The sequence below is a fragment of the Plodia interpunctella genome, chromosome 5 (genome assembly GCF_027563975.2).
Source record: "Plodia interpunctella isolate USDA-ARS_2022_Savannah chromosome 5, ilPloInte3.2, whole genome shotgun sequence".
NCBI classification, from domain to species: Eukaryota; Metazoa; Arthropoda; class Insecta; order Lepidoptera; family Pyralidae; genus Plodia; species Plodia interpunctella.
The window spans coordinates 4,841,996-4,869,126 of record NC_071298.1 but is presented as its reverse complement, the minus strand read 5'-3'; the positions used below and the strand labels follow the sequence as shown (position 1 = coordinate 4,869,126).

Below are 27,131 nucleotides of genomic sequence, written 5' to 3'. Positions count from 1 at the left end.
TGTGATCTTTGTTTCCTTCATCTCTTAATCCCCAAGTGTTGTTGTAAAAAACACTATTGGTATCATCATGTGAATGTAAAATAGTAGTCGTTGTAAAATTATTCCGGGTCTTTTACTGTGAAAATCTGTGTAAAATTGAAGTGCGTCCAAACATGCTTGTTTTAAAGAATAAGTAAAAAAGGGATTTAGAAAGTCACTAGATGTGTATACACGACTAATATTTTTATAAGTTTTCTGTTTCCCTAAATCTTTCCAGCGTGCTCCCCAATAAGGATTTTAGTTCTTCGTAAAAAATAAACCTTGTAATATTGATTTTACTCTGATATTAGGATCAGCCGCCTACATGACATCTATCCTCTATAGAAATGCTTCGGTTTCCTATCAGATTTTAAGGCTACTTATCCCTTAACCGCCTCGTGCAACGAGCCGCAGGAAGACAGTAGTCCTATTTTAAGGCGGGTACCACATTCCGGTTACGCAAAAACTATTCGTGCCTACTGTACACAATATGCCTAGCTTCCCGGCTTTTGTCCGGGTCGTTTACTGTGAGAAAATCTGTGAAATTGGATCCTGACCGAGGCCGTCCAAACATGCTTTTTTTAAAAAAATAAGTAAGAAAGGGAATTAGAAAGTATCTAGATGTGTGCATCAATTTGACATTACGACTGTTGAGGTGAATAATTTTTTGTTTAAAAAACAACAAATCATTCGATTGAAAATAAAAGTTTATTGTATCTAATCAATCATTTAAAATTTTATAAATATAGATCTTTGTACAATGCCTGAACATATGCGTACACATGATAGCCGGGTACATATGACTGTAGTGAGACTCTGGTAAAAATATTCGAAAAGGTTCGTTTAGTTGGCAGCGATCCGCCACAGTATACAACATTAAACTATGATGCCTACTCATTGATTAAATTAAAATATCACAATATGTACATATTATTTTAGAGTATCTCAATAATATCAATAAACATTACTGTGTGACACATAAGCTTGATATCTATTTACATCATTGACAAATAAACTGATCCCGATTGAGACTGGCATGTTGCATGTCCATCCCAATGGGGATTAGCAGAATCGATCGATTATATTTTATGTGTAAGACGACGTTGTAAACAAATATAATTCCCATGATTAAGCAATTTCTTTTTGCCATATACACATAAAATACAATCGTTTATTAATTACAAGGCTTAATTATAATCTAACATAATAATATTCTATTTTTAGAAGCCGTTCATTGTAACAATTATATAATACTATCGAATAATTTAATAAAGACCAACACATTTAATATCAATCTCTTTCACGTGAAGGCACTCCTAGCACTCGTACAAAACGACGGCTGTATTTCTCCATTTCAAAATCAATAAATATTTTCATTGCCGCATCCCTGTCTATATTCGTTTATCATAGTATCGTCACTGGTACCAGTAAATAGATCTTGATCGAATCCACATCATTACACAAAACGAGGTACTTTCCATCGACATCTCAGTTTTCAAAATCAGTTCCTTTTTCAGAGATATCGTCGAAATTGTACTCGCGAGCCGTGAGCCAAAAGCACAGAGAAGAGATATGTCTACGACGAAATAATTTGCTGCGAATTTTGATGCGTAAACTGATCTGGCCAGTCGAGATACATTTCGTCGCTGGTAGACGTTACAATCTATATAGAATAGAAAATAAATGAAGGCGCTGTGTCCTCTTGGTTGGCAACACTGGGTGTATATCAGCCAATCTAGACCATATAGCAAAAAATAAAGCATGATCAAAATCAGTTTTCTTCTCTTTATAGACTGTAGGTGCGCTGAGCAGCCATCAATCTACGCATCGAACTAAAAGACAATCATGTCCACGCAATGCAGTGTCCGTTCATCAGCCATTGCAATCCGTGATATGTTTGACGCCTTAGAGCTGCAAAAGGCAATATAAACGCGCCAACTAAGAATCATGCCCCATTGCTCATTCGTGCTCCTTTGCGACGACGCAGCACGATGTAGCTCCGTTGTTTTCTTCAAAACAGATTTTGACAATGACGTACGTCGAAACTTCAATGTCTACGTTATTCTGCGTCGATCCGTCGACGGACATCCACTCGACAGAGAGCAATGGGGCACGGCTCTAATGCGTGAGTAGGGCGGCGTGTAGCGTGGTGAGACTAGAGGTGTGTCGCCGTCAGAAGCGACGCAGCGCGGCCGCGGCGCCCGCCTTGCGCGTGGGCTGCACGGACAGCGGCGCCACCAGCACCGCGCCCGACCCGCCGCCGCCGTGACCGCCCATCTCCTGCAAACATTATTATATTTTACATTTATTTATTTACCATTTAATAGTATGTATCAACAATGTGGTGTTAGAGAGTATACATAACTGATTCGATTTAAGATTACACAATAGATAAACGTCCAAGGTCAATCTAAAAAACATGGGTTTTCCATCTTCTCCTGATCGGGAATCGAACCCAAGACCCCTAGGTATGGCAATCCAGTTTCGGGACGAAAACCCAGATGACACTACTAGGGACATATGTATCAATCTTCTGTATCAGGAAAGACATGAGGCCGGAATCGGTCTGTTGGTCGGATGTTGACCATTGGACAGCAGAAACCATCGGTTAATATACTCACATTGATATTATTGCAGCTGGCGAGCCTCATCTGCGCGAGCTGGGAGGCGGGCGTGTTGAGGTTGGAGTTGGACCCGAACGGGGAGATCATGGACGACATCGCGCGCTTCAGCTTCGACGGCGTCTTGTTGAACGACAGCGCTCGCCCCACCTGCGCACAAGCACCAGGTAAATAGTGAACTCTTACTGATGGTGTACCAAACCCCGTGCAGGATAATATCTCGTGAATTAAGTCAAGCTTCATAGCATAAGTTTCTTTTCTCGAATTTTTTATTTATTTCAAATAAAAAAAATTTCCAAGAGACAAAATGATTTCTTCTGTAAAATAATAATAACAGTCATTTATATTTGAAGTTTTTTTTGTGAAAACTAATAATAATATGCAATGAGGCAGCGTAAAATTTTTCGAACAGGTATGTTCTTGTGTTAAAGTTTTCATAGTGTATTCACAACACAATTTACTTTTGGAATTACTATTATTCTCATGCCGTCAATATAAATTATTCGTAAGGTTAGAAGATAAATTAGTTTAAAACAAATTTACGTCACAAAGAAACTACACTAGACACATGTTTAGTGACATAACAACCCAATGCAATTATATATTTTGCGATAACAATAACTTATGACATATATTTTCGGATACGGTTAAACCCAAGTGCCCTAGACAATGTGAGTTAGTACATGTGTAATGATGAATTCCAAAAGCCCTAGGGACAGGTATGGCACGCTCACAAAAACAGTTAACGACAAATGTAACAAGCGAAGCGTTATAATAATTCACTCCTCTGTGGGCCCGTGAGAAAGCTTCGAGTTCAGCCACTAGAGCCCGTCTCCAACATTCATCACATACATACCCGCTACAAAGACGCGTCGGTTAAATTTTATCAAGCAATGAGTCTAATAAGTAACGACCGAACGTATACACACGCCGATTCCTGTATTGAAAGTGCGAAAGTGAAATGACAAGAACCATGTGCATTCATGGACCGCTACGATGATTTACAATGCGATTTATTTACTTTGTTGACTGCACGCATATTGCATAATTGCTTATTGACAAAATTATAATATGTAATTGAAAGATGTAAGAATTATATGGAAAGATGCTACAAATCTGTATATATGTTTCATTGCGAGCAATATGCGCTTAGTTGTCGACGTTTATAAGACGACACGCTCACGATAACGAGTTTAGCTTATTCATTGTACAATTCGTAGATTTCAAAGTTATGAACGAAAACCTGGCTATCTTTACTCCATTGTACGGTTAGTTAGTATATGTGCAACACGGTAAACAAAAAAGCTCTCTTTCATAGCCGATTATAAAAAAAAAGAAACCAAATTAATCCGTTTTCGTAATTATGTTCCGTTATCCATCCTTATTCTTATGTCAAAAAAATGTCCTCTTTCGTAGTTGGTGGTTATAAAAATGGACCAGGGTATATATCGTGAGCGCAGTCTTGTTTATGTCTGTAAAGCAGTGCGGCGATGAGGGACACAGGAAGCGGCACGGGACGACACTGAGGAGCGAGGGAGAGACCTGTGCGAGTAAGTGAGCGCGCAATACCCATGTGTCTAGTAGGCCGGCCGCCGGCTCCGCGCGCAGCCAGCCGCCCAGCCCCGCCAGCGCCTCCAGCTACAACACAACACACCGCCTCGTACCGCACCACTACACTCTAGCTACGTCCGGATCCGGATGGAGTTATTGGTATTTGTATATGGAACGCCAGTGCAAGCACCAGACGGTATCGTTTATGTCAACTGATTGAGTGCCAAGAATGTTAGTTCTTCTTTGACAACTCGTTGTGAATCTCCGATCGAATCCGGATGGGGTTAGTTAATGTCCCATTGTTCCACAAGGATCCTATTTCCTATTCGAATCACTCAGGTGATTCACTACGATCCCCCTGGGGATTATTATGATCCTAGTTATCCTTTCTTTACTGGGATTTTGTAATTGTATTTTGTCCATTAACTGGCTGAACTAATCAAACAAGAATTTCAGGTCTGTACGGAAAACTTCGTTCTATTCGATCTTAGATTAGCATTACGAAATCAGGTTAGCATTTGTGCCCACATGTACCCAACCAATAAGACTGTCCGTATTAATCGTACTCAGATAAAGAATTAAGAAATATTTACAAAATTGTTCTAAAGTATTTCTACATCAACACAGTTACACATCAATAGGTAATCCTACAGTATAAAATTTCTATCGCAGTTAACATCAGACATGAGTTAATATCCAAATTCGCACTTATACATACAATAATTTCCCACACTTATTATATTCAGTTATCCATCAAGTTATATAACATAGAATTATCTTCTAATGATTGTGACGTCTATGACAGCGCTGCAACATATCGATATGACACTCATGCCTTAGTTACATAGACGATTGCTATTTTCACAGATACTGCGTAGCTATAACTTACCGTAAATATACGGTTATTTTTTTGTTATTCTAAGTGCAAGCTAAGCTACATATATTTTTACAGGTATCATGCTCATATTACACTATCATTGTCTAATTTTATTTGAACTAATTCCTATGTGAACAAAAGTGAATACTAGAATAACATTTTAATTAAAATAATGAAGTAAATGATCAACTCATACATGACATACCTTTATTCTGGTGCGTGCGGCGAACTTTGAGACTTTGGAGAGTGTGCTGAGCGCGAGGTCGCTGGTGTCGATGTCCAGCTGGTGAGACTCTAGGCTCGCCAGAAATTTATCCTAAAAAAAAATACTTGGGTAAAAGTTTAGCCACATACTTAATAGGTATATAGCACTTGTAGGTTTCTGTAATTTTACAAAATTATGATAAATGCTTTTTGGTTCGTTCTGATTTTTTATATCAGTCTCATTAGCAAGTACTCACAGCATCAGCCTTGCAGACAGTGTTGGCCATCTGTCGACACAGCTGTCGCAGGAAGGTCTGCTTGTCGACCGCGTCGTCGGTGATCATGAATGAGTACAGCTGCTCCTTCAGCTCCTGGTTGTTGCGGCACATCAGCGCGAACACGTTGTGGCAGTCTGCGACACGATATAATATATCTATATTGCCCGTAAAGCTACAACAATGTATACATATGGACCAATGGCGAGTTGCACATACGTACATTGTCTATTTCGAAAGACAAAAGAATAGTTTGTACTGACATGTAGTATACTAAAAAACTTTAATCAAATATAGAACACATTATCTTTGGTATATATGTGTCCCGTTAGAACTACATGGGTCATCACTGTATGCTAAAATGACCAAGGAGCTGATCAAAAACAAAATGCTGTGCTAATGCTGTGTGAGTGTATAACGTATGTACCTTCAGCCTCGCGGATGTCCACGACCCGCTTGACGGTGCTGAGCGGCATGAGCTGGATGTGGCGGTACGGCTTGCTGGACCGCATCGTGCTGGTGCCGTTCGTAGGACTCTTACTGTTAAATGCCTGATCAACAATAACAATCAGAATGGTAAAAACAGTAAACAGATGAATTATTTTGATAGTATCAATGTAAATTGTTAATTCATTTCCCGTATCATGTCAAGAATTTTAATGGATCAATTATTTCAAAACAAATCGTGTGGTTGAATGGATGCGTTTAATAAGGGGGCTGACATATCTATTGAACATTAATGAAATATTCCTCCCTTCTTTCTAATATCGTCGAATGTACGATATCGTATGGAATGTTCCTGTACCTTAGATCGTTTCTTGCAGACTTCCATAGTGTCAGTGAACAGAAAGAACACGAGGTGGTCCCCCCTTCCCGACAATTCTTTGGACAGCTCCACCACCTCGCAGCGCGCCACGAACGACCGGTGTGACGACACTAGGTCCGCCTGTTGGAGTATACAATGTAATGTGAGAGTACTCACACGTATTGAGTATACGTTCACACGTACAAGAGTATTCATCATCTTATTCATATCATTCTTGACAGAGTGATCGTGGTCAACATGTTTTTGATTCTGAGAGGCAGGTGTAGCTCGCCGTACGATGTCCCGCCATCTCTCCCTGCTTGTAGTCATCCTGGTGCACTCGTGTATAGAAACGCCCACCAGCGACAAGGGTATTAATGACAACAAAATAATAAGAAAATATTGATTGGTCCCAGAAACTGGCATAGAAGCCTAAGAATCCCAAAAAATATTATTATGCTGTCAGAAGTAACTTCTACGCTGACGAAGTAGTAATAATATAAACTATAATGGCGTCAACTCACGGGACAGTGCTCGATGTCGTGGTAGATGTCGAACATCTGCAGCTGGCCCTCGGTGCGGCGCTTGTCCTCGTTGATGTGCGACATCACCTCGCGCAGCCCCGCCAGCGCCGACACCAGAGCGCAGTGGTCCGGGTTGTTCTTGTGTGTGTGCTTCAGTATATCTGCACCACATTTAATAAAATAAACATCACTGCTTGATAAAGTATCTGATAGCCGTGGGTGTTACATATAGACAAAGATCGCATTAAAAATTGTGTTTCACAATTGTTGGAAACGTTTAGGAGAGTACTAACCGTCTAGTAATAAACTTATGCTAGGTAATCGCTGCACTGGTCTTATTAGGAGTTCCTGTAAACTTTGTCTGCCACACTCTGGTCTAGTCTGGCAGATTTTCAGGAATGCATGAAATCTGAAACAAATCAAATCAAAATTGAAGGAGTTGATGCGGCAGTGTCACTAACATGACAAAAAGTTAATACCCTATTAATATTAATTATAATAAATTTTAACCACATTAAAAAAATATCACGACCATTCGAATAGTTATAAAAAGTTAGTTGAGCTACATTCTTTTATAACTCTATACACATTTATAAAATTATTATAATTCTGAAAATGTTGACTTAAAAGTAGTATTTTCATTATCTTCGTGTGAAATATATATTTTTGTACATAAAGATGTTTTTCCATGTGTTTACCTTGGGTTCTCACGATCACACTGCTGCAGCATGTCTTTGGTGTTCTCGAAGAAGTTGATGAAGGGCGGGTAGGCCTTCAGCATGTCGGGCGTGTACTTGAGCACGATGCGGCCGATGCTGGCCTCCTCGCTCCAGTGCGACTGCGTATGCCGCAGGTCTTCCAGCATACGCCTGGATACAATCATAATTATAATAAATAATTTTATTTTATAGAGTAGAGCGAAGACGCGTACTCCACTCGTTTGTCTTCCACCTCGCGTATCGTCATTTAGCTTTTGAATCAAACCCGCCCGCATTCAGTTAGCGGTTGATTAGCACAAATGTCGTCGACTTATAGATTCGGGAACGCAGCGTTTATTAACGTCGACCGTGCCATTATTTCACTCATACAAGCGTAGTACGCGTGCATGAACTTATATAGTGTGCACTGTGTATGAAGTTGATGCAAACATTTTGTTAGGAGTGTCCGATATGTGACAGTAGGAACTTGATAGAATTGTGTTTGCGTCTCTATGTTGGAAACGTAATATAGATCTATGCTAAGTGCCTATTCGACTAATGGTCGGCTATCATAATGTTATAGTTCCTACTATCGCCGATTCAGACAGTTGCCAACGCGAATGGATGTACATTGTCCAATTTGTATACTAGCTTTTTACAAGGAAAACCAGCAATGCATGTCAAAGCCTCCTTTTGACTTGTTTACTTTTCTTTATCAAGCATTAAAATTTAAAAAAGTAATACTCACTGGTGTAATTCATAAATAGGCGGTAAGTTTCCAAAAATATTTCTCAGTTCAGTATTATTGAGCAACGGCTGACTCTTCCCATTACTGGTGTCCTCCTCGGTCATTTCCTCTAACGGTTGTTTGAACAACTGAAAATAAAATTCTTAATTAAAAAAAAAAACGCTTACAACAGTTTAGTAAATCTTTAAAAAAATATATGTACACGTAAAACTTTCGTATAATTAAACTTCACTCGGGTAAAACCATAATATATAATATAGCCTATGTTACTCCTGAATATTGTCTATCTCTGTGCCAAATTCCATTAAAATGAACCCAGTAGTTTTTGAGTTAGTCATTACAAATAAAAATACAAATCTTTTCTATTTATATTCGCGTTATACATCCTCGAACGCATTGGGTATATGGCGACAACCCTGCTGACTGTATTCGAGTTTGCCTGCCGAGCTTAGACAGCATTCATTTCATATGTTTTATCGGGAGTGTCGGACTTGTATCAAGTACACTTACTGTGACTATCGTGTGCAATATCCCAACGTAATTAGATTCAGTTTGCAGTAATTCCATAAAAACTTGCTGCCGAGGGGACAGTAGCTTCCGGACCACATTATCAGGCACTTCGGACTCTGGAAATTAAATTTAATGTGAGATAAAAGCGCATTAGAATGATTACATATTTATACATGCAATATGTCTTTAGATGCTGAATAAATTATTATGGATTTTTAACTGTCTTTTTTTAAAGTAAAATAATTAAAGCTGCTGTTTTTGCTACTCTTAACTATAATTTGTCCTAAAACTTGTTTACAAGTCAGCATATGCAGTCTGTCTATAAAGAGAAGAAAATTAATGAGGACGTTGTGTCCTTTAGGCTGGGTATTTATCACGCAACCCTGACCATAATATTTGGAATAGAAAAAAATATATAGCTTGTTATGTATTTTTTATAGACAGGCAATAATAGCAATGAGAATATATAAACAATTATTATTTGTCGTAGACCAACTAGCTGCACCACGTGGCGATACCGCGGTTTATCATTCGTTGTAAATTGTTGATGACTATCAAATTTTTTCACCAAATTCTTGCGTATTTTCGGATCCAAAGTATCAGTTACCTCAATAGCAAATATCATTAAATAAATAGAATGGTAACCTTCAAGTCGTTGCTTGCCGTCGGGCGAGGGCGTGCAGTCGAGCAGGTTGCCGGACAGGCTGAGCAGCACGGCGTCGCTCACGGACGAGCGCCGCTTGTGCAGCGCGCCCTCGCCGCCGCGGATCTTGCGCTTGCGCAGCCGCTGCAGCTGCGCCGGCGTGCTGCCCGCCGTCGATGTGGCCGGCGCCGCCCCGCCCGCCTCCTCCTCCGCGCCGCCGCCCGCCGCTGCCCCGCCCAGCGACGACCGCCGCGACACCTCGTCCAGGTACTAGCGTGACAAACGACGAGTGTTTTAAGTTTTTCAAGTCATGCGTAGTTACGTTTCAGGCGTACTTGCGTACGACAAAAATCGGCGATCTATCTTCTATTAAATTTACAGCTATCGCTGAGACTTTTGACGCATGTTCCAGTTACATTTATGTAATTGTTTGCATGTTGTTCATGTTTAGATGTAAACTGTTATCTGTTAGTTTTAATAAAAAAATAAATAATAATAATAATCTCTAATATTACAAAACCCATGTGTTGAGAATATAATTATGGTAATCAGAATAACTTACATCTTTGAAGAGATAATCCCGCTCATCTTGTGCCTCCTCGTTTTGGACGGACGCCCAAAACCATTCTGCCTTCACGACGTGTACGCGCACGGAGCACTCTGGCGCCGCAGCCGTGTTATGTTCGTCCACCACCTGTACACGTGATATCGTCAAAACTAGAACATTACCTATATCACCATCACCAACAATGCTGGCCCTATCCTAACAGCCTTTGATATATCTCATACATGTATAAATATCTCATCCCAATGTGCAGGCCCTATCAAGCGCCTAGAAAATACTGTATATTCATTCAATGAGCATGCATATCGGCTACACTAGAAGAGTTGTTCTCAACAGAGGTTCACAGCCTCGACGCGAGCGCGGCCTGGACTAGCGGCGCGACAAGCTACTTGTAATATTTAGTAGTGAATTAAATGGGGTTAGTACCGGCAGCGGGGTTCCGTGGCATTGCGGGCGGGCGTCGCGGGGCGACAGCGCGGCGGGGCGGGCGGCGCGGAGGGGGGGCCACACACTCTGCGGCGTTTTGAATATCGCGGAGTCGTCCAGCTCGTCCGCGGGGCCTCTCAGCGGCGTGGGGGGGTCGGTGCTGTCCACCGTGTCCACTTGCACGGGAGATATGTCCAGCGTCATCTCGTTCACGGCGCGCTTGGGCGTGGACACGTTCATGTCGGGCAGGTGGCACGCGTCCACCAGCACCGTGTTCCGCTCCGCCCGTTTCTCATACTTCTTTTTGCGCTCGCTGCGGAATGACGCCGTGAACGACTTTACGCTCCTGCGCAATTTTGATGCCGACTTTACAGTTTTGGTGGCGAACGAGGTATCGAAGAAACCGGATTGCTTGCTCGTGTTTATGGAACAGATGGAGGCGTTGTCGTCCTCTCGTATGGGCGAGGACGTGGAAGCCACAAATTCCCCGGCCGGGTCTGTAGGCTTCACGCTGTCCGGACTCACCGGCTCCACTGTTATATCTCCGGAAGTCTTCGAGACAGATTCTTTTTTGGTTCTCTTAAATATAGCGGGCCTACTCTTAAATTTGAATGAATCCTTAATTTTAAGCCTCTTAATAGATTTCCAGTGACTGTCTTCACATTTGTCAGGAGAACTGTTGACATTGACAACGCTAACTTCAAAATTGGAGTCTGTAGAGTTCCGGCTTCTCTTCTTGCCAGAGGATATTGTCGTAGTAGACTGTTGCAGCTCCTTGCCGACTGTCGACGTCGGTAGTAAGAACCCCGCTTCATCTTTGGAGTCTAAATCGCACAAGCTTTTCGTAAATGAGGAATGCAGAGATCCAGCCTCCGCGAGGCAATCGACTAAATTGAAAACGTTCATTGACTTATTTCTAAACACTTCTCGTTTGTCTCTCGCGTGCACACCGGCAGCGCCGCGCTGGACCGGAGACTCACTATTTTCCTTGTCGCAACTTTTGTATTTGCGAAATTCTATAACATCTATGTTAGGCGTACTCTTATTGACATCGTTGTTGATATACATATCATCGATGTAGGATTTTCCTATACAACTAATAATACTGGTATTATCGACTTCATCTTTGGACATAGCGTGTTTCTCCCGTATGTTATCCCTTGCAAGTTGGACACGGCTTTCTCTATCCTTGTCGTCGAGCTTGGGGCTCGAGCGCCGGCCCGACAGCCGCGCCGACAGTCTGCGGTACAGAGAGCTCTTGGGAGTGGACTGGGAGCGGTTGGGAGTCGCGCGGGACACTTTGGCTGAGGAGGTGGGCGTCGAGTGGGGGGATAGGATAAGCGAACGACCGAAAGTCTCCCCATTGGCCATTACCTGAAACATGTGTGAAACACACCACGCAATGATGTAATGAAGCCATTCCAATATAAACATGCACGACGTTATTTCGTATCGTGATATAGGCAGTTAGACATAGACACAAAAAGCAGTATATCTATAGTTACACATATAATGTTTATGTATACTTATTTCATTTTCTAAGAATAGAGTGGAATGGTGAAAAGGGTGGAAGTCTACGAACTAGAAAGATCTTAATTAGTGCAGTGGTGCGAGCGGACATCGACATTAAGCAAACATGGCTGAAATTGAGGTGACGTGACGCGGTAAAACAAACAATTTTCATGTAATTTATGATACAATATGTACGAGATCACACCTTACTCGAGTTTTATTATGATGGACTAAAAACGCGTAATATCAATGTGAAACACCAAACAAATCAGAGTTTTATACGCAAAAATATTTAGATAACTTATGTATAGCAACTACTGTTCAGTACCACAATATCATTACAACAAAATGTTCAGTTTGTGTGACTTTTTCCCATTTGGAATTAAGTTGTAGTTTATTAAAATTTTATAGGCAACTAAATACAATAATCCTAATTCTATGTTAGTTTACTTCAAACAACGACCAGCGTAATTATTATTTTAGGCTAGTACTCATTCTTTGAAATGACAGAATCACATATCTTCAGTACCTTCATAACAATTTTAATGTGACTTGAATTTCAGTATTACTATCAAATATAGTACAATCAACCATACATTAATGTCGTTTTATTATGTAGATTAATTTTGACGATGGCATTGATATTATCAGTTTACTTTGTATGATTAAAAACTCGAGTGTAGTGTGGTGCTGAGTGAATTCATTCGGAGAGCAACATCTACAGGCGATGAATCAAAACAATGGGTCGACTTCGCGCCGTGCGGGGCGGGGCGGGGCGGGGCTGGGGAGGGCGGCGCGTCATCACAGTCAGTACATACTCGCAACGTGACGCTTTGGGAATGCGTGCAACCCAAATAACGCGAATAACACTACTACCACTAATACAAAACCAAAATAATAAAAGTAACACTTCGGATTGCTTATGTAACACGAGCTGACATTGAGACGCTAAACGACTCACAATCATCGTTTCTCCGCGAATCGTTAAACAAACTGTCTGACATTGGGATACCGCGCTCATTGCAGTGAGAAGAAAACAAAAGAGGTAGAACATAAAGAAACATCATAACCAAAATACCACTAGCTCATTATTATCTACAATGTAACTAAATAAAGAGTGATTTGTGTTCCCAAGAGTACTACGTGCATGCTTATTTCATAATGCTAAAATTGTAACTAATATCGCATAATAAATTATATATAAACCAATATGTGAAGTATCCGAGATAAAATATGCTTAATAATAACCTATATCGATCTTCATTAAACTTCACTATATTTGCCTTGTAAAACGTGTGAGCGAAACGGACTCATTATTAGCCTTAATTGTTCGCTTAAACGCGTGAAACTAGCCATTATCAATTTGGCACTTCTAATTTTCTTTTTATTTCGACTTTACATTGTCTACGCACAGGAACAGGAAACAATTTTTTTAAATGATTTCTCTTTAAAATCTACGCAGTCGCACTCACGTTTTCAATGTTCACAGTATAATTAGAGCTATGACGATGAAAATATATGTGTGTACTCACAACGTGCGTGCAGTCGGGGTCGTCGATGGCGCAAGCGGCGCCGCCGTTGCTGGCCAGCACCTCGGCCATGTGCTGCGTCTCATCTTCTGGGAAACCCATGAAGCAGACGCGGGCGCCCGCGAACACCTTCAGTTTATGCTCTTTCTGAAATTTATTGTCAGATATTTGATATTGCAAGAAGATTTAAAAGACAAAACATCTTCTTCACTTCAGTCTTCATTCAATAGCTCAATTCTATACTCTTATAGCAGCCACTGCTGCTTCTCACTGGAAGAAAATTTCCCCCTGCGAATATTCTTACATATCTTCAAAGGGCTTGTGAAGTTGATCACATCGAATGATAGACGATCCAAGAAGCAGACGTTGGTCTTCACCAATGTGGCTGCCGCGGGAGGTATAGGATGCGCTCAGATGAGAGAGACAAATAGTCTTAAATACCTTTATTATGCCTACTCACTGTGCTAATTTGGGTAAAAGATATCTATCACTGGTTTGACCAAGCATGATCTAAGTATAAAGTGGGATGAAAAAAAAAAATTTTTTGGAAGGATTACTCCATTCTCGAATTCCTTCCATATACACTATACAGCAATGGAGACGTGGTGTACTCACAATGATGGCATCATCAGTGGCGAGGCAGGCGGGGTCGTCGCGGCGCTCCCAGCAGGCGTCCACCCACGAGCGCGCCAGCACCGGCAGCCCGAAGCCCGAGGCGTACCGGTACTTCTCTCCCGTGGCCGCCGCCGCGATCAGGTGCGTCACCTTGCTCGACATGTCCTTGCGGATCGACCCGCCCATGTAGTGGATCAAGGTTATTAGGTTCGTCTGTTGGAATTTAATTTTAATTAATATCATCATACAACTAAGTTTAAAACTATAGTTTTTCACATGATTATGAAATAAAGTATGGTATGATCAAGCAAAATAATAGTTGTGTAACATATGTGACGTTTCAAGAGAAAAGGTACATTATGGAGGGAAATCACTTAAGGCGTTTCATTTGATCATTTTCCTTATAGATGCGAATAATACGTCGTAAGCCCTCAATATGATACCTTAATCACAAATGGCTGAGAAATTAATCACAATAACCGATGATAAATCATTGAAACATAACAAAAACATGGTTTTCTGTATTATTTACACCCCATATATAAACTATAGCAAGAATTGTAGCCGCACCGCTGCAATTCGAATCCGACTTCCTTCAGTAATGATTCAGTCAATTTTATTGTGAGTTATCTGTCATTAATCGCAACATATATCCGCGCAAGTGGGTCACGATAACAGTTATTAGAAATATGTTGAACTAAAAGTCTGGTTTGGGTAGACGGCCAAAAGTGCAGGTTTGATGTCGACAAAGACATAAGAGGTTTGACAACTACGGATATTTAAAGCCGTACAATAGAGAAGAAACAATAGCAAACCACTTTCATACTGATATTCACCGCTCCACCGGTCCGAACCCTATGTTCCGACTGGAATCAAATGGTTTACCCATTAAGATTATGATTAAGATGAGAGATAAATTATGTTAAACTAACAAGCTCATCTTTTTTTCGGAATCCGGAGAAGCATATGACGGCGCCGCGCATGGAGAGCGTGTAGAGCGGCCGCGCATTGGCGGGCGGCGGCTCGTCGCGCTCGACCAACTGCAGCACCGCCGTCGGACCCAGCACCCTGCAAACGACAATATCATTAAGACGCAGTTAAGGGCCCGGTGGTAAGGTAAGTAAGATGAAACATCACCAATTTCAGATCAAATGTCATATTGAGACCTGATAGATAAACTGCTAGATATGCTCAAGCTTATTTTAACTCTATTCTATCATTGTGAAACATATTTTTTAACGCTATCTGTTTGATATGTTATATATAAACTATCAAATAATTTATTAGGTGGTGAAACGCGCTCTAAATCTCACATTTTCTTTTACTAAATGCATAATTTAAGTCGACATCATGAACAGATCTGTATAAAAATAACAAACATCCTCACACACTGACTCACTCTAATCCAAACTTTCGCATTCAAAATATTAGTAGGGTTAATCGGATAATAATGGTCCTTGGTCGTATCAGGACACTTGCGCGAAAAAAATTGCGCGCAAAGACACTTGCGCTCAAAGACACTTGCGCGCAAGTGTCTTTTGCGCATGTGTCTTGCGCGCAAAAGTACCAAATTCGTCTTTGGTATAGATTCGATGTTACAAAAATAACGTTTAAATTGACATGGGTGGGTTACGTAAATTCCGTGAAAAATCTAAAAACATATCTGATTTGGTTTTTGTTTTCTCAATTCGAATTTGAAGAAATATTAAATTGTTTTCACAAAAATCAACGGCTTCCTATTTGCGATATATTTAAAGGTACCGGAATGATGATTCAGTGTACTGGTCGGTAAACAAACATAAGATACTGCCACCTACCCATGGCCCGTCGAGCCCACATTTGTCTGGCATGCTGGCGGTACTCGAGCGATGGATTCGTTTAACCACTGATCAAGATTAATGTGCTTTTGCAGAAATTGTTAAGAAAATATTACATGAGCATATCACTGTGCTGTACGTATGTATTTAGGGCATTTAATTAGCAAATCATGTGTACGCGTTTTCTAGCAAATGAATAACCTTATTGAACTTGAACGCTAACCCTGGAAAATTAATTACAACGACTATCTTGATAGATATTAAAATTGTTATTCAATATATTTCCTGTAGTTAAAGGATGTTGCTTGTAAAACTAATACCTAAATGGAACACGAGTTTGATGTATACAGAATTTATATAAAACGGAAAACCCTCAAAATTTAATTGTAAGTTTAAACTTTTACTAGGCCAACAGATCTCCACTCCAAATGAGCGAGAAAGAACATGATAAAACGTGAAGTTTGTTCCTAATAAAATTAATAGCATTGTTTAGGTTATGGTTTTGTTGGGTGGAAATGCCACCGATCGAATGAATACGAACAAATGAAAGAAAACATCATTCTTTATTACGACTTATAATGAAAATTCCTTAGCCTGAACTCCGTTCTCTATTTATAAATAAATGCTATTAGACCGTTACACAAAGTGACCATTTATGAAATGAAAGTAAACGAGTAACATTACCACTAGATAAACACCTGCTGGTGCAACGGAGCTTGACGAAGGAGCTCTTGCTAAATTATATTCTCTATACGACACTAGGAGTCCCGGGTTTGATCCCTGGTCAGGTCCATATAGAAAATGAACTTTTTCAGATTGACCTGGGTCTTGGATGTTTATTTATTTATATGTATATGTTGTAACATATAGTATCGTTGAGTTAGTAGCCCATAACACAAATCTCAAACTTACTTTGGGACCAACTTATATACTAATCGTAAAAGATACGATTTCATTTAAATAATATATGCATTGTATATGCACACAGCACGAGGTACGTGACAATGATTATTTTTAACCGACTTCACAAAAAAAGAGGATTCTCAATTCGTCGCGACGATTTTTCATTGTTTATTTTTGTTTTATCTTCTTACACGTGGAAATTTGACAAATGCTTAATTAACATGGGTGAGTTAAGAGACATAAACAAAGATATACAATATGAACTTAACTGACTATATGTTAATTTATTTCTGACGTAGATATTACATAACATTCTACCAACAATGGTGAATTTCGTCAATGGAAATTGACTCGTGCAAACCATATCTTTTTGGTACAGCCAATTTATGTAAATAGCTTCTTGTTCAAAGCCAAATTTTAATAATTTGTTTGGATTTCATTCGCTTCAGAGATAATCAAAATATTTTTTTAATTACATATAACTTCACTTTGCTATATCACTGAAGTTGAGAACAAGAAACAAGAAATCTATATTTCATCTGGATGAATTTTACATGGAAGCCGTACCTTTTTTCGTTACAAATGTTATTGTGCCTATGTTTTTCTCCTCACCCTTAATGTATATATGCGAAAATACAAAAGGCACACAAACTCACTATCGCGTTCGTAATTTTAGTTGAGTTTTTATTGCGTTTTAATGTTCTCTACCGAACGAAACCAAATGTACTTAACTGGTGAGAAGCGAGCATACATGTGGGAAAATATAGATAGTAATGGTGATAATACAAGATTTATGGCCGGCTGTAACAGCAATAACACAGGAGCCGGCGCTGTTTATTATTTGATATGAAATGAAGCGCGAAGGTCGGCTAGTGTTGCGAGTAACTCGTCATTATATGATTTTATTCATTCATAGATTGGAGATTCAACGAAAACTAATTCATGCAGACTTCAAAGAACCATTGATGTTACAATTAAAACAATAACATCGCTCTTCCTGATTTTTTTCATCATGTTATAAATTAAATAACAACATACGTTTAAAATTCTGAAAATTTTAAGTCATCATATCACATGGCAGACCCATTTGCAAGAGAGTAAGGCACGCGTTGCCTCGGCCAAGTACAAAACAATATGAGGTTGTACTTTGGCTGCCCTAGATCCCTGGCCCCAACAAAAATATGCGTCCGTAGTCCGAATCGATCATGTTTTATTTTTGTGACTTGTTATGATACAAGGGATAAACTATTATAATATTCAATTACAAATAACATTATTGGTATACAGGAAGTATACGAGCTGTACACAAGGTATTTCATGTCGTTATTATTTCGCGACATACAATACGGTTCAAACGTCACGGCCGTAAGACCAAGATGTTGTGATATGGACCGACTGTATGTAAAAAATATGTCAGTTTAAATTGGTCAGATGATTTGAAGGCATTTGACAAATTAGATTCTGATCTTACCAGTGGAACACAAAAAATGGATTTTCAGCTAATAATAATGTTATTTTTCCATGTGTGTGGTGTGTGTTACTCGTTATTTAATCATGCAAAATCTACTGGATCGATTTTAGTCAACAAGTAGAATTAATAACCTATAATAGCATATGCTAGGTTGTGGTCGTTAGGGTATTTTTTTTCCAAAAATCCCTATGGGAGCAGAAACCGGGGGCTCAGTTATAACATATGTATACATAAATACACAGAACCCTAGAATAAAGAATCTTTACACAAACCTTTGACAGTGCATAAAGTATTCATCTTTTGTAAAGGAAAATTAATTTTAAAAAATATTCATATCAAAACGTTTTAAGGTCATAGCATTTTTTTTTTCGAGTTTCACGATATTATCTCGGTGGGGTGGTTCCATGGATATAAATATACATACCTACCTATAAGATATTTTATAAATAGGACACGCAATTTGTACTCAGAGACATGAATTAAAAGTGTCCATGAATATTGTGGGCGTCGCGCGTTGTGACGCGCGAATATGTGCGTTGTCGCGTGATAGGGCTACCGGATTCTTTAACTAGAAGACTAAATACAAGTGACCGTGATCTGTCTTTCAACTATCTAGACCTAATTTAATGTCAACATTCTTCATAGAAATTACCAATGCTGGTGGTGAATTAATGTCGTAATGGACACAGTAATTACAAAAATCTTCATTAGAAAATCAATATTACACATATATTATCACGTCTTTATCGAGGTAGACAGAGCCATGAGTTTCCTTGAAGGTTTAGCTGTATGAACGCTTATTGGTGAAATCCTTTCGGCCGCCATGGTCTGAGGATTTCTATGCTAGCCCATCGGTTGACTTTTAGAATGTGAGCGGGAAAAAAAGCAACTGGCACATCGTATCTGTTCTTTCACAAATATTTATTGATATAAATTAAAATCAATATATTTATTGATTTTCTTATTTTTCAGGAGTCCGGAAACTATGGCAGCCCTGCGCGTGACAGCAAGCATTCGGCGGCGCCGATGTGTGACATCACGGGATGCCACAGCATATCCCGACAGTCGGTTTACGTGTCGTTATAGAAATAGTCTATGAGATACTTCGGTTTACATCGATGTAAACAATTGTTTCGATTGAAATAACTATCATGTTGGATATGTCTTAATTATATTAGTGTTAATTAATCAAGTGCAACGAATACTTCTGCATCTTATCTTTGAACAAGAACGGCGACATCATTCATTATTCGTTTGGGGAACATTAACCACAATTTCGAGTTTGCGATGATGTTGGGCGCAATGAAAATCACCCGATCTAGCAGTTCCACAATTTTCTTGAAATAACCGATGGTAGACCGTCTGCCATATGGTTAAGTAGTATCGAAATAAATTAATTTTATTTCGGTCAATGATTTTGTGCAATTCAACATTTAGCCTAATCAAAGTGGTTAGTTATTACAGTGAAGTCTCACATGGTTTCTGTAATTGTCTACAAAGCTTTGTATAAAATTACAGGACTGAGACTTCACTGGAATACTACTACTGTAATACATTATAAAGCTTTATATCCATTATAAAGGTTTGTAGAAAATTACAGGAATCATGTAAGACTTCAGTTAATCATATTAGTTTAAGGCAGCTGCTTAACTTTTAAATATAAGTAAAATAAATAAAAAGCCACGGCTATGACATCTTACGGGCCACATGTTACTACTGGTATGTCCGGTGTTTTTGGCTCTGCCAGAGCTAGAAGCTCCTGAGCAGGTTCCTCTTCCTCAGGCGTAGGTGGTAACCGAGTGAGTCCCATATCTGTTACATTCACGAACAATCAAGTACTAGTCCTAAATTGTGCACAAGAACAATTCAAAACACCACAGCTGCTCTCACTTCCACTTCGAATCATGGTACCTATCGTTCTCAACTACTCATGACGAATCACTCGCGTCCATATTCGTTCGATAATACGCAGAATTACAGATTAATGCGAAAAACGCGTGTATTCGAGAAAATAGTTAATCGTTTATAGAGCCGAGCGAACAAAGGCAAACGGCATGCGCGTTATGCGTTTCACGTTAGATTGAAAAACAGTCGCGAGGAATGTGAAGCCGAAAATAGCAAGGAGCGTCGCGCGGCCGCAAGGGCGACCCTCGAGCGGCGGCGGCGTAGCGCCCCCTCATCGTACGCGCACCTTTATTTACATCCTTCCATGAAATACAGTCACCTCACCCATCATGCGACCATTTTATGAGTGGAAGGTCCCGCGTGTATAAACAATCGCCTGTTAGCGTTCAGGAGGTAACGCGTGCCATGCACTAACTGGTTCCCGATATATGTTAAGTTTGACGGATTTGAGTGTGCTGTTTGTATAGCAAGCTAGCAAGCAATCAGTACTCAAATATGAATTTATTTCCTTGGATCTAGAATAAACTAGGCAACACCATAATTGTTAAAATTGAGATATGCCATTGAACTATTAAGTAAAATTTAATAATTAGGCATTTAATAAACCAGAGATTTTCCTATAGGAAAAAATGAAATTAGAGTTCGTTGAGGATTTTATACGATGGTATGAAAGCCCGAATCAATTAACCAAGCAATAATATTTTTGACTTTATGATGCATTTATTGCTGCATCTGCATCACTTGCTGATAAGACTTTCGAGTACTTACGATTTCTTAATCAGCGCACTTAATTATAGAGCTACCTCTTGCACTTCATGAATCGTTTTCATAGCGTGGATTCAAATTAAATTGCTTGTTGACATTCCAAATATTGTGATTTAATTATACAATTAAATTTAAAGCGCCAATCGGTTTCGCCGAAACAATTTGTCGATTTGAAAAATATTTTCTTTATTGGTCACATTCATAACAGAAGCTGAATCAGCCTATTCCTGAGAAATGTCAAATTATTGGCCTTTAAGTTTAATATCTGATAGAGTAAACAAGCTACTGTAAGCAGGGGCGCATAAAACAATAAACAAATTCTCATCAGTGCGGCTCATCAACACCGCTGCGCTCCTTACTAAGGAATGCAATGCAAATATGTGATCCATCCCAATCCGTCGCTACATACATTATGCATCTGAAATGCTCCTTAGACTGAGTCTTGTTCGGTTACATTATACGTTGTTTTATCATGTATCAAATGATATCAGGCAAAATGTACTTTAGAATTTCCATATCGCTCATAAAATTATTAAAATTAAAACTAACTAGAAGTATAGGGAATAATGATAAAACGACCTGATGCTGGCATGCATATTTTGCTCTAGTAAAGACACTAAAAATTTAACATAAATAGTTAAAGTTGTTATTTTTATTGTAGTACATATGTCTGCATTTTGCTCCAATTGAAAACCCTGCAAATTTTAATGGCGTTTGAACCACAATTTTGTCGTTTTGGGAAGATTATTCAGATATGGGAAGATCTGGGGCTGTTAGTACATGTAGCTGAGGGGTTGTTGAACTTCCGACATATTATTAGATGTTGTAAAGACATAAAATACAAATAGTGACAACAAAGCAACGGAAACACGACGCTACAGGTATAAACTCATTAGAGAACGTTACGCGTTGTTTAGTTTATGTAAGTAAATACGTTTATAATTTAGGGGCGAGGGGGAGTTAGTGTTCTAAATCCTGGGGTTGAAAAGACATTTTATATAACATACAACCCCACAATTACCAGTTATGTGGGTGACAAAGATAAACAAAAGTATATGAAAACCTAATACAAACAATAAAAGATAATCTTAGCTAATTAGCGAATAAGTTATGAGAATGAAAAAAATAATAAAAGGCTTTTAGCCGTTTAGCTCTAATCCCAGTTATTATTTATTCTGCTCGTATGGTAATATGTGGCACGTGGCACGACAACGTTTGGGAAGCAGTGATATAAGTACATTGCAGTGGGCCGATGTCGGTGGTAACGTCGGGGGCGGCGTTGTTTATAGAGGTCGTAAATTGGTGCGAAGTTGGACACCTCGGCATCGTGCCGTTGGAATTCATGACACGCCGCTAATTCGTCAAAGACCGCTCGTCGTACAAACAGAATCAGTCAGTATTTATCACGTCACGCTACGTGCGTATACATTTCAAGTTTTCACTAAAAATTATATCTGCATGTGATTAGCACATTTAATTTATCATATTTTTTAAATAAAAAAATGTGTGTATAAGTTAGTACCTAGATGCTTTAAAAACATTTTTAATTTAATTTCTGTAGACGTCAACATACTTAGTGGAGGTGGTCATCAATCAGCGTAGTTGTAATCGACGGCCAAGTGTAAACTACACCCACGTGTATACAGTTTTTAGTTTCAGTTAGTTAAGATTCAGTTCCAAACGTAAAGAACATTCCAAACTAACTAGTTTTATCAAAATGGTTCATCTGAATGGGTACTATTTCTGTGCCGTACGTCATAGTCGTAGTGCGGTTGTACTATGGAAAGTATATGGTGAATACTGTGTATCACTGTGTATACTAGCGTAGGTGAAAACAAGACAAAAAGGCGTCAATGTGAACGCGTAACAAAGCATCCGTCATGCTCGTTAGCACTCCGGCGAGCGTCCGTATGAGAGCCAAAATAAATGTCAATATCGTCTCGTTCATACCATCCATTAAAACTGTGTAAGCTGGACACACGAATATTGCAATAATTCCCTGTGTACGAATCGCCTACATCACAAGCTTCCTGCCATTTACATATTAACAACTAGGTTAAATAAACAAAACTAAGAAAACCTTATAAGGTACGGTGCAAATTAAAATGGTAATAAACAATACATATTAATTGGAGAGAACTGCAAGTTTGATGAGTGAAAACTAATCATTATGGATAGTATCTATACTCGCTTTACTTCACATATTGTATAGGTACGTGCATTACGCACGTGCCGGAATGGAATATATTTCAGCATATTGTTGTGTTTGCCCCAATACTTCTTTATCCTCCTCTTTGGTACCATTATGAATTTAGGGAAAAAAAATCGGAAAATTGACACAGTGTTAGGCAGTAAATCGAAAATGTTTAAAACAACGAACCTGTATTTTGCTCTGTGTGCCGCGTCGAAGAGTTCGCCATCAAAGGGCGCTGTGATGAGGTAGGTCGGAGACTGTGGCGGCTGGGGCTGCGCCGGCAGCACGTCGGGGCTGGGCGCCGCCGCCACTGTACCCAGCCGCTCGCAGGCAGCCCGCACCCGCTCGCATTCCATACACGACTCATTTAAGTAAATTATCGGCGTCGACGAGCCTGCCAATGAAAAATTAATTTTATCTATGGAATGCTGTTATGTTGTGTAAAAATATAGGCACACTACGATATTCATTATGTTCTATTTCGCAACTCTGGTTCACTCTTTTTGTTCTATCAATTCAAGACAAAACATAGACATATTTACATGAATATTACCTACTATTTTTATGATATTGCTCCCGCCGTTAAAATTAAATGAAGACATAAGACTTTAGTTTACATGATACTCGGGTCTCGAAGATAATGTACTTATACCAAGCGATAATTTGAAAAATATGTAATATAATGCTCTATCGCAAGCTTCTAATTCAAACACTAATCTATACTATTATTATAATGCGGTATGTAAACATTTGTGAGTTTGTATGTTTGAGGTGGGTAATATACGAAACTACCAAACCTATTTTTAAAAATTCTTTCACCATTAGAAAGTTACAATATCCAAGATTGCTTATTTTTATTAATTATATATTTAAGATTTATTTTGCCTACTAAATAAATAATAGGCGAAGCCTCGGGCAACATCTAGTGTAATATAAATTAAACAGTATAACAATCAAATAAACGAACTAAATGGCTACTTATATTCAAAGTCAGTGTAAGTTTATTCTTTCGCCTAAGACTAAAGATATATTCGAGATATTACTCATAGTTGTATTGTTTCTGTGATTCAGATACTCTAAAATTGCCACGCGATGGCCAGGGAACAATTTGTTACTTCGAATGCATTTAAAGAAATGAAAGAATGCATTTCCTAAAATCATAGCATATAATATATTACACTTGCCACTTGATCTATTTTGCCAGACTACGATGACAATAGAGACTTTAGATAAGATAAGCGCAACGCAAACAAACGTTCGCAGCTCGCTCCCAGTAGGTTGCAGTTTTTAATTGTTTACTCTCTTCCCTCCACGTTAGTTAGTTATATTTGGGACTTTTTATTATAGTATGACCTTATAGAATTTGTTTACGTGTTAATGGTTCAAGGTCGCTGGGTCACGCTTACGACACAGGGAACACCCGGCACTCTTGGCAGTATTGCGCGTGAACCCTAGAGTACATTGCTAAGGTGTCTCATTTCGGTGGGAACTAGTAGCTGCATGCACAAACTAACAGACTATGAAAACAATCACAGTATTCATGATCATTCATAATGTTAATAGAAAATATTCAAAATGTTAATAGAACAATTTCGCATATCTGTTTAGTGAATAGTTAAACAATATTTGCATTTCTTATCTCTCTAGATTGATTCAATGATCATCACTATGTTGGACGGTAATCAAGACAAATATCACGACTACTCTAAGTAAAACAACATACTTGGAGCTATCGTTATCAGTAATCGAAACAATCTAGCTCTTGCTGTCAATCAATGGAACATTTACAAGGTTTGATCCAGGTTGGAGAAATGAGAAGCTATGGCCTAACAAAGTGGAGCACACTCCATGCCTGACTCACATCCTCCACCGAGGTATGACCGCAGTTGCTCTACCAACGCTAGCATACTTGGCTTGCGTGCCGCGGAACACGCACTACGCCATCTGCAAATGCAGCGACCATTATCAACCACCACATGCGCCACAGCCAAATGTAGATTGTACCAGCATCAAACATAAAGTAAAAGTGGACAAACAAGCTTGTATGCTATTGAAATGCTATCAAAAGAAGACATACATAAAAACTAATTTACTTTAGTATTTTCCCTTTTATTTGGTCATATTAAATGGTAGATAGTTCTCATATAAAAGTGTTTTAGTTTGGATTACTGTAATAAAGATTTCTCTACCACAATAAACCTTGGAAACAAAACATTATTTTTTATTTATTGCACTATTAGAGAAAGTAACATTGCTTGTTAAATTGTATGTGGAAATGAGTGTGCAACACTAATTACAATTATCACCAATTATCCCTTCATTTTTGCTACACAAACCTGGTACACTTATTAAAATCTTGTAGATGTGTGTAAAAGTTTTTTGGTCCAGTTGAAATCTCAGTTTTATTTTATGTTTGCATTTGCAGCAGTTTCTGTCCATAAAAACCTGTTTTGACCCGATTGACCATATTGTGAAAAAAATATTATCATAGTATAAATTGATAAAAAAGCCCCCAAAACTCAAGACCCTACATTATGAAGGCACTTCTCTTAACCTTAGACGATTGAACCACTACTACCACAAGAGCTCCATTATTAACTGAAAAAGCGTGACACATTGGTGTACTTTTTGCCAGGCATCTCAGTTATATTATATAGATCATATAATCATAAACGAGAATATTGTATATAATAAGGCTATAAATAACATATTTTGAACATGTTTGTTGAATGTGTTTATTTAATTTCATTTATTTATTTAATTTCTTTTTTAAAATTGAATTTATTTATTTAATTTCTTTTTTAAAAGTGCATTTTTAATAGGTAGTATACAAACAAAGATGTTATCTTTACATTAAGTATTTATCATGCATTTACAAGGGCGCTAGGTTATCAAGCAAGTCAGTTCAAGGTCATTAAACAAACTGAATGGTAGCATCAAACGTAAAATTTGAACTTGACTTGAAAATTAGCTACATTTAACTTAGTAAGTAGCATTTAGCATGTGCAAACATGGCAAATGGTAGTATAGTCAAGAATGAAAGTCTTCATAAGACTCTCACTCTGTCTGTAATGCTACATTTTGCCAGTTGCATTCAGAGTGATGACAGAATAATGTCTGAGACTGGTGTAAAAATAAAATTTTGAAGATTAGACAGTGATTTTACATCAGACCACTTGCCTGACATCAACCCTCTATGCTATTGCTGCCTATCAGTTGCCAAGTTTGTATCCCTTAAACATACAACATGCACGGGTTGATATTGAGTAGATTCTAGAGCGGGACCACACGCCTAAGTAGTCTTTTTCAGACTATTATGCTTATGAAGTGGGAAGGTAACCCACCTTCCCACTTAAATTTTAAACATTATAAACAAAAATTGTTGAACCAAAACATTGAGCTATTGTACCACCTAATTCAATTCCTGGAATAATTAAGATAATACTACATTTTAAACAGGGTTATTCTTGAGATTTTTTAAAGAAAATAGAAAAATACCAATAGAAACATACATACAGTATTTTTTTTATTGGATTCAAGAATCCTACATACACCACACGCCTTTTAAGTCAACGAACTAAATTTATAATGAAATAGATATTTTCATAACTGTAAAATATTGAACAATAATTACCATCAATTTCTTGAATTTTGTCAGTTGCGGCGATGCTTCCTGTTTGTGTCATGCCCTTAGACAATTCGTCCATCTTGCCGTACACTGGTCGTTACATCAATCATTCAACACAATACAAATTTACAGTAAATTAACAACACATAATATGCCACTTTCACTATCTAAATATCAGTCTTCTTCGTTTATAACTAGTTTTATCCATCTCAAACACATTTCTGATAAATCCCAGCAGAAAACCTGTAAAGTGAAATGAACCGAATTGAAGTGTCTCTCTCTACTCTCTGGCCTGGCTGGCTTGTGCTTGCTTTACTCTATTCTTTT

General features: G+C 38.6%; 1 protein-coding gene and 1 long non-coding RNA gene across 7 annotated transcripts; one reads left to right on the top strand and one right to left on the bottom strand.

Annotated features, from left to right (window-relative positions):
* Positions 1 to 707: 707 nt before the first annotated feature.
* On the bottom strand, positions 708 to 27,082 carry pbl (pebble). Of its 6 annotated transcripts, XM_053745566.1 has the most exons (21): positions 26,811 to 27,082; positions 25,038 to 25,120; positions 23,363 to 23,570; positions 15,054 to 15,189; positions 14,122 to 14,334; positions 13,510 to 13,653; positions 10,466 to 11,839; positions 10,037 to 10,168; positions 9,477 to 9,744; positions 8,832 to 8,947; positions 8,322 to 8,449; positions 7,574 to 7,744; positions 7,169 to 7,284; positions 6,876 to 7,036; positions 6,352 to 6,492; positions 5,974 to 6,097; positions 5,529 to 5,683; positions 5,273 to 5,383; positions 4,182 to 4,277; positions 2,640 to 2,789; positions 708 to 2,298 (listed from the first exon to the last, which is right to left on the bottom strand). In XM_053745566.1, the coding sequence occupies exons 2-21, from the start codon at positions 25,081 to 25,083 to the stop codon at positions 2,191 to 2,193; spliced, it is 4,098 nt and encodes a 1,365-aa protein (XP_053601541.1). In that variant the 5' UTR covers positions 25,084 to 25,120; positions 26,811 to 27,082; the 3' UTR covers positions 708 to 2,190. The 6 variants fall into 6 exon arrangements, with proteins under 6 accessions (XP_053601541.1, XP_053601538.1, XP_053601540.1 ...); XM_053745563.1 differs by lacking the exon at positions 25,038 to 25,120 and having other exon boundaries at positions 26,811 to 27,081; XM_053745565.1 differs by lacking the exon at positions 25,038 to 25,120 and having other exon boundaries at positions 4,209 to 4,277; positions 26,811 to 27,081.
* Positions 15,097 to 20,034, top strand: LOC128670144 (uncharacterized). The gene is made up of 2 exons (XR_008404725.1): positions 15,097 to 15,237; positions 19,285 to 20,034. It is a non-coding gene; the product is annotated as an uncharacterized LOC128670144 (long non-coding RNA).
* Positions 27,083 to 27,131: the final 49 nt, after the last annotated feature.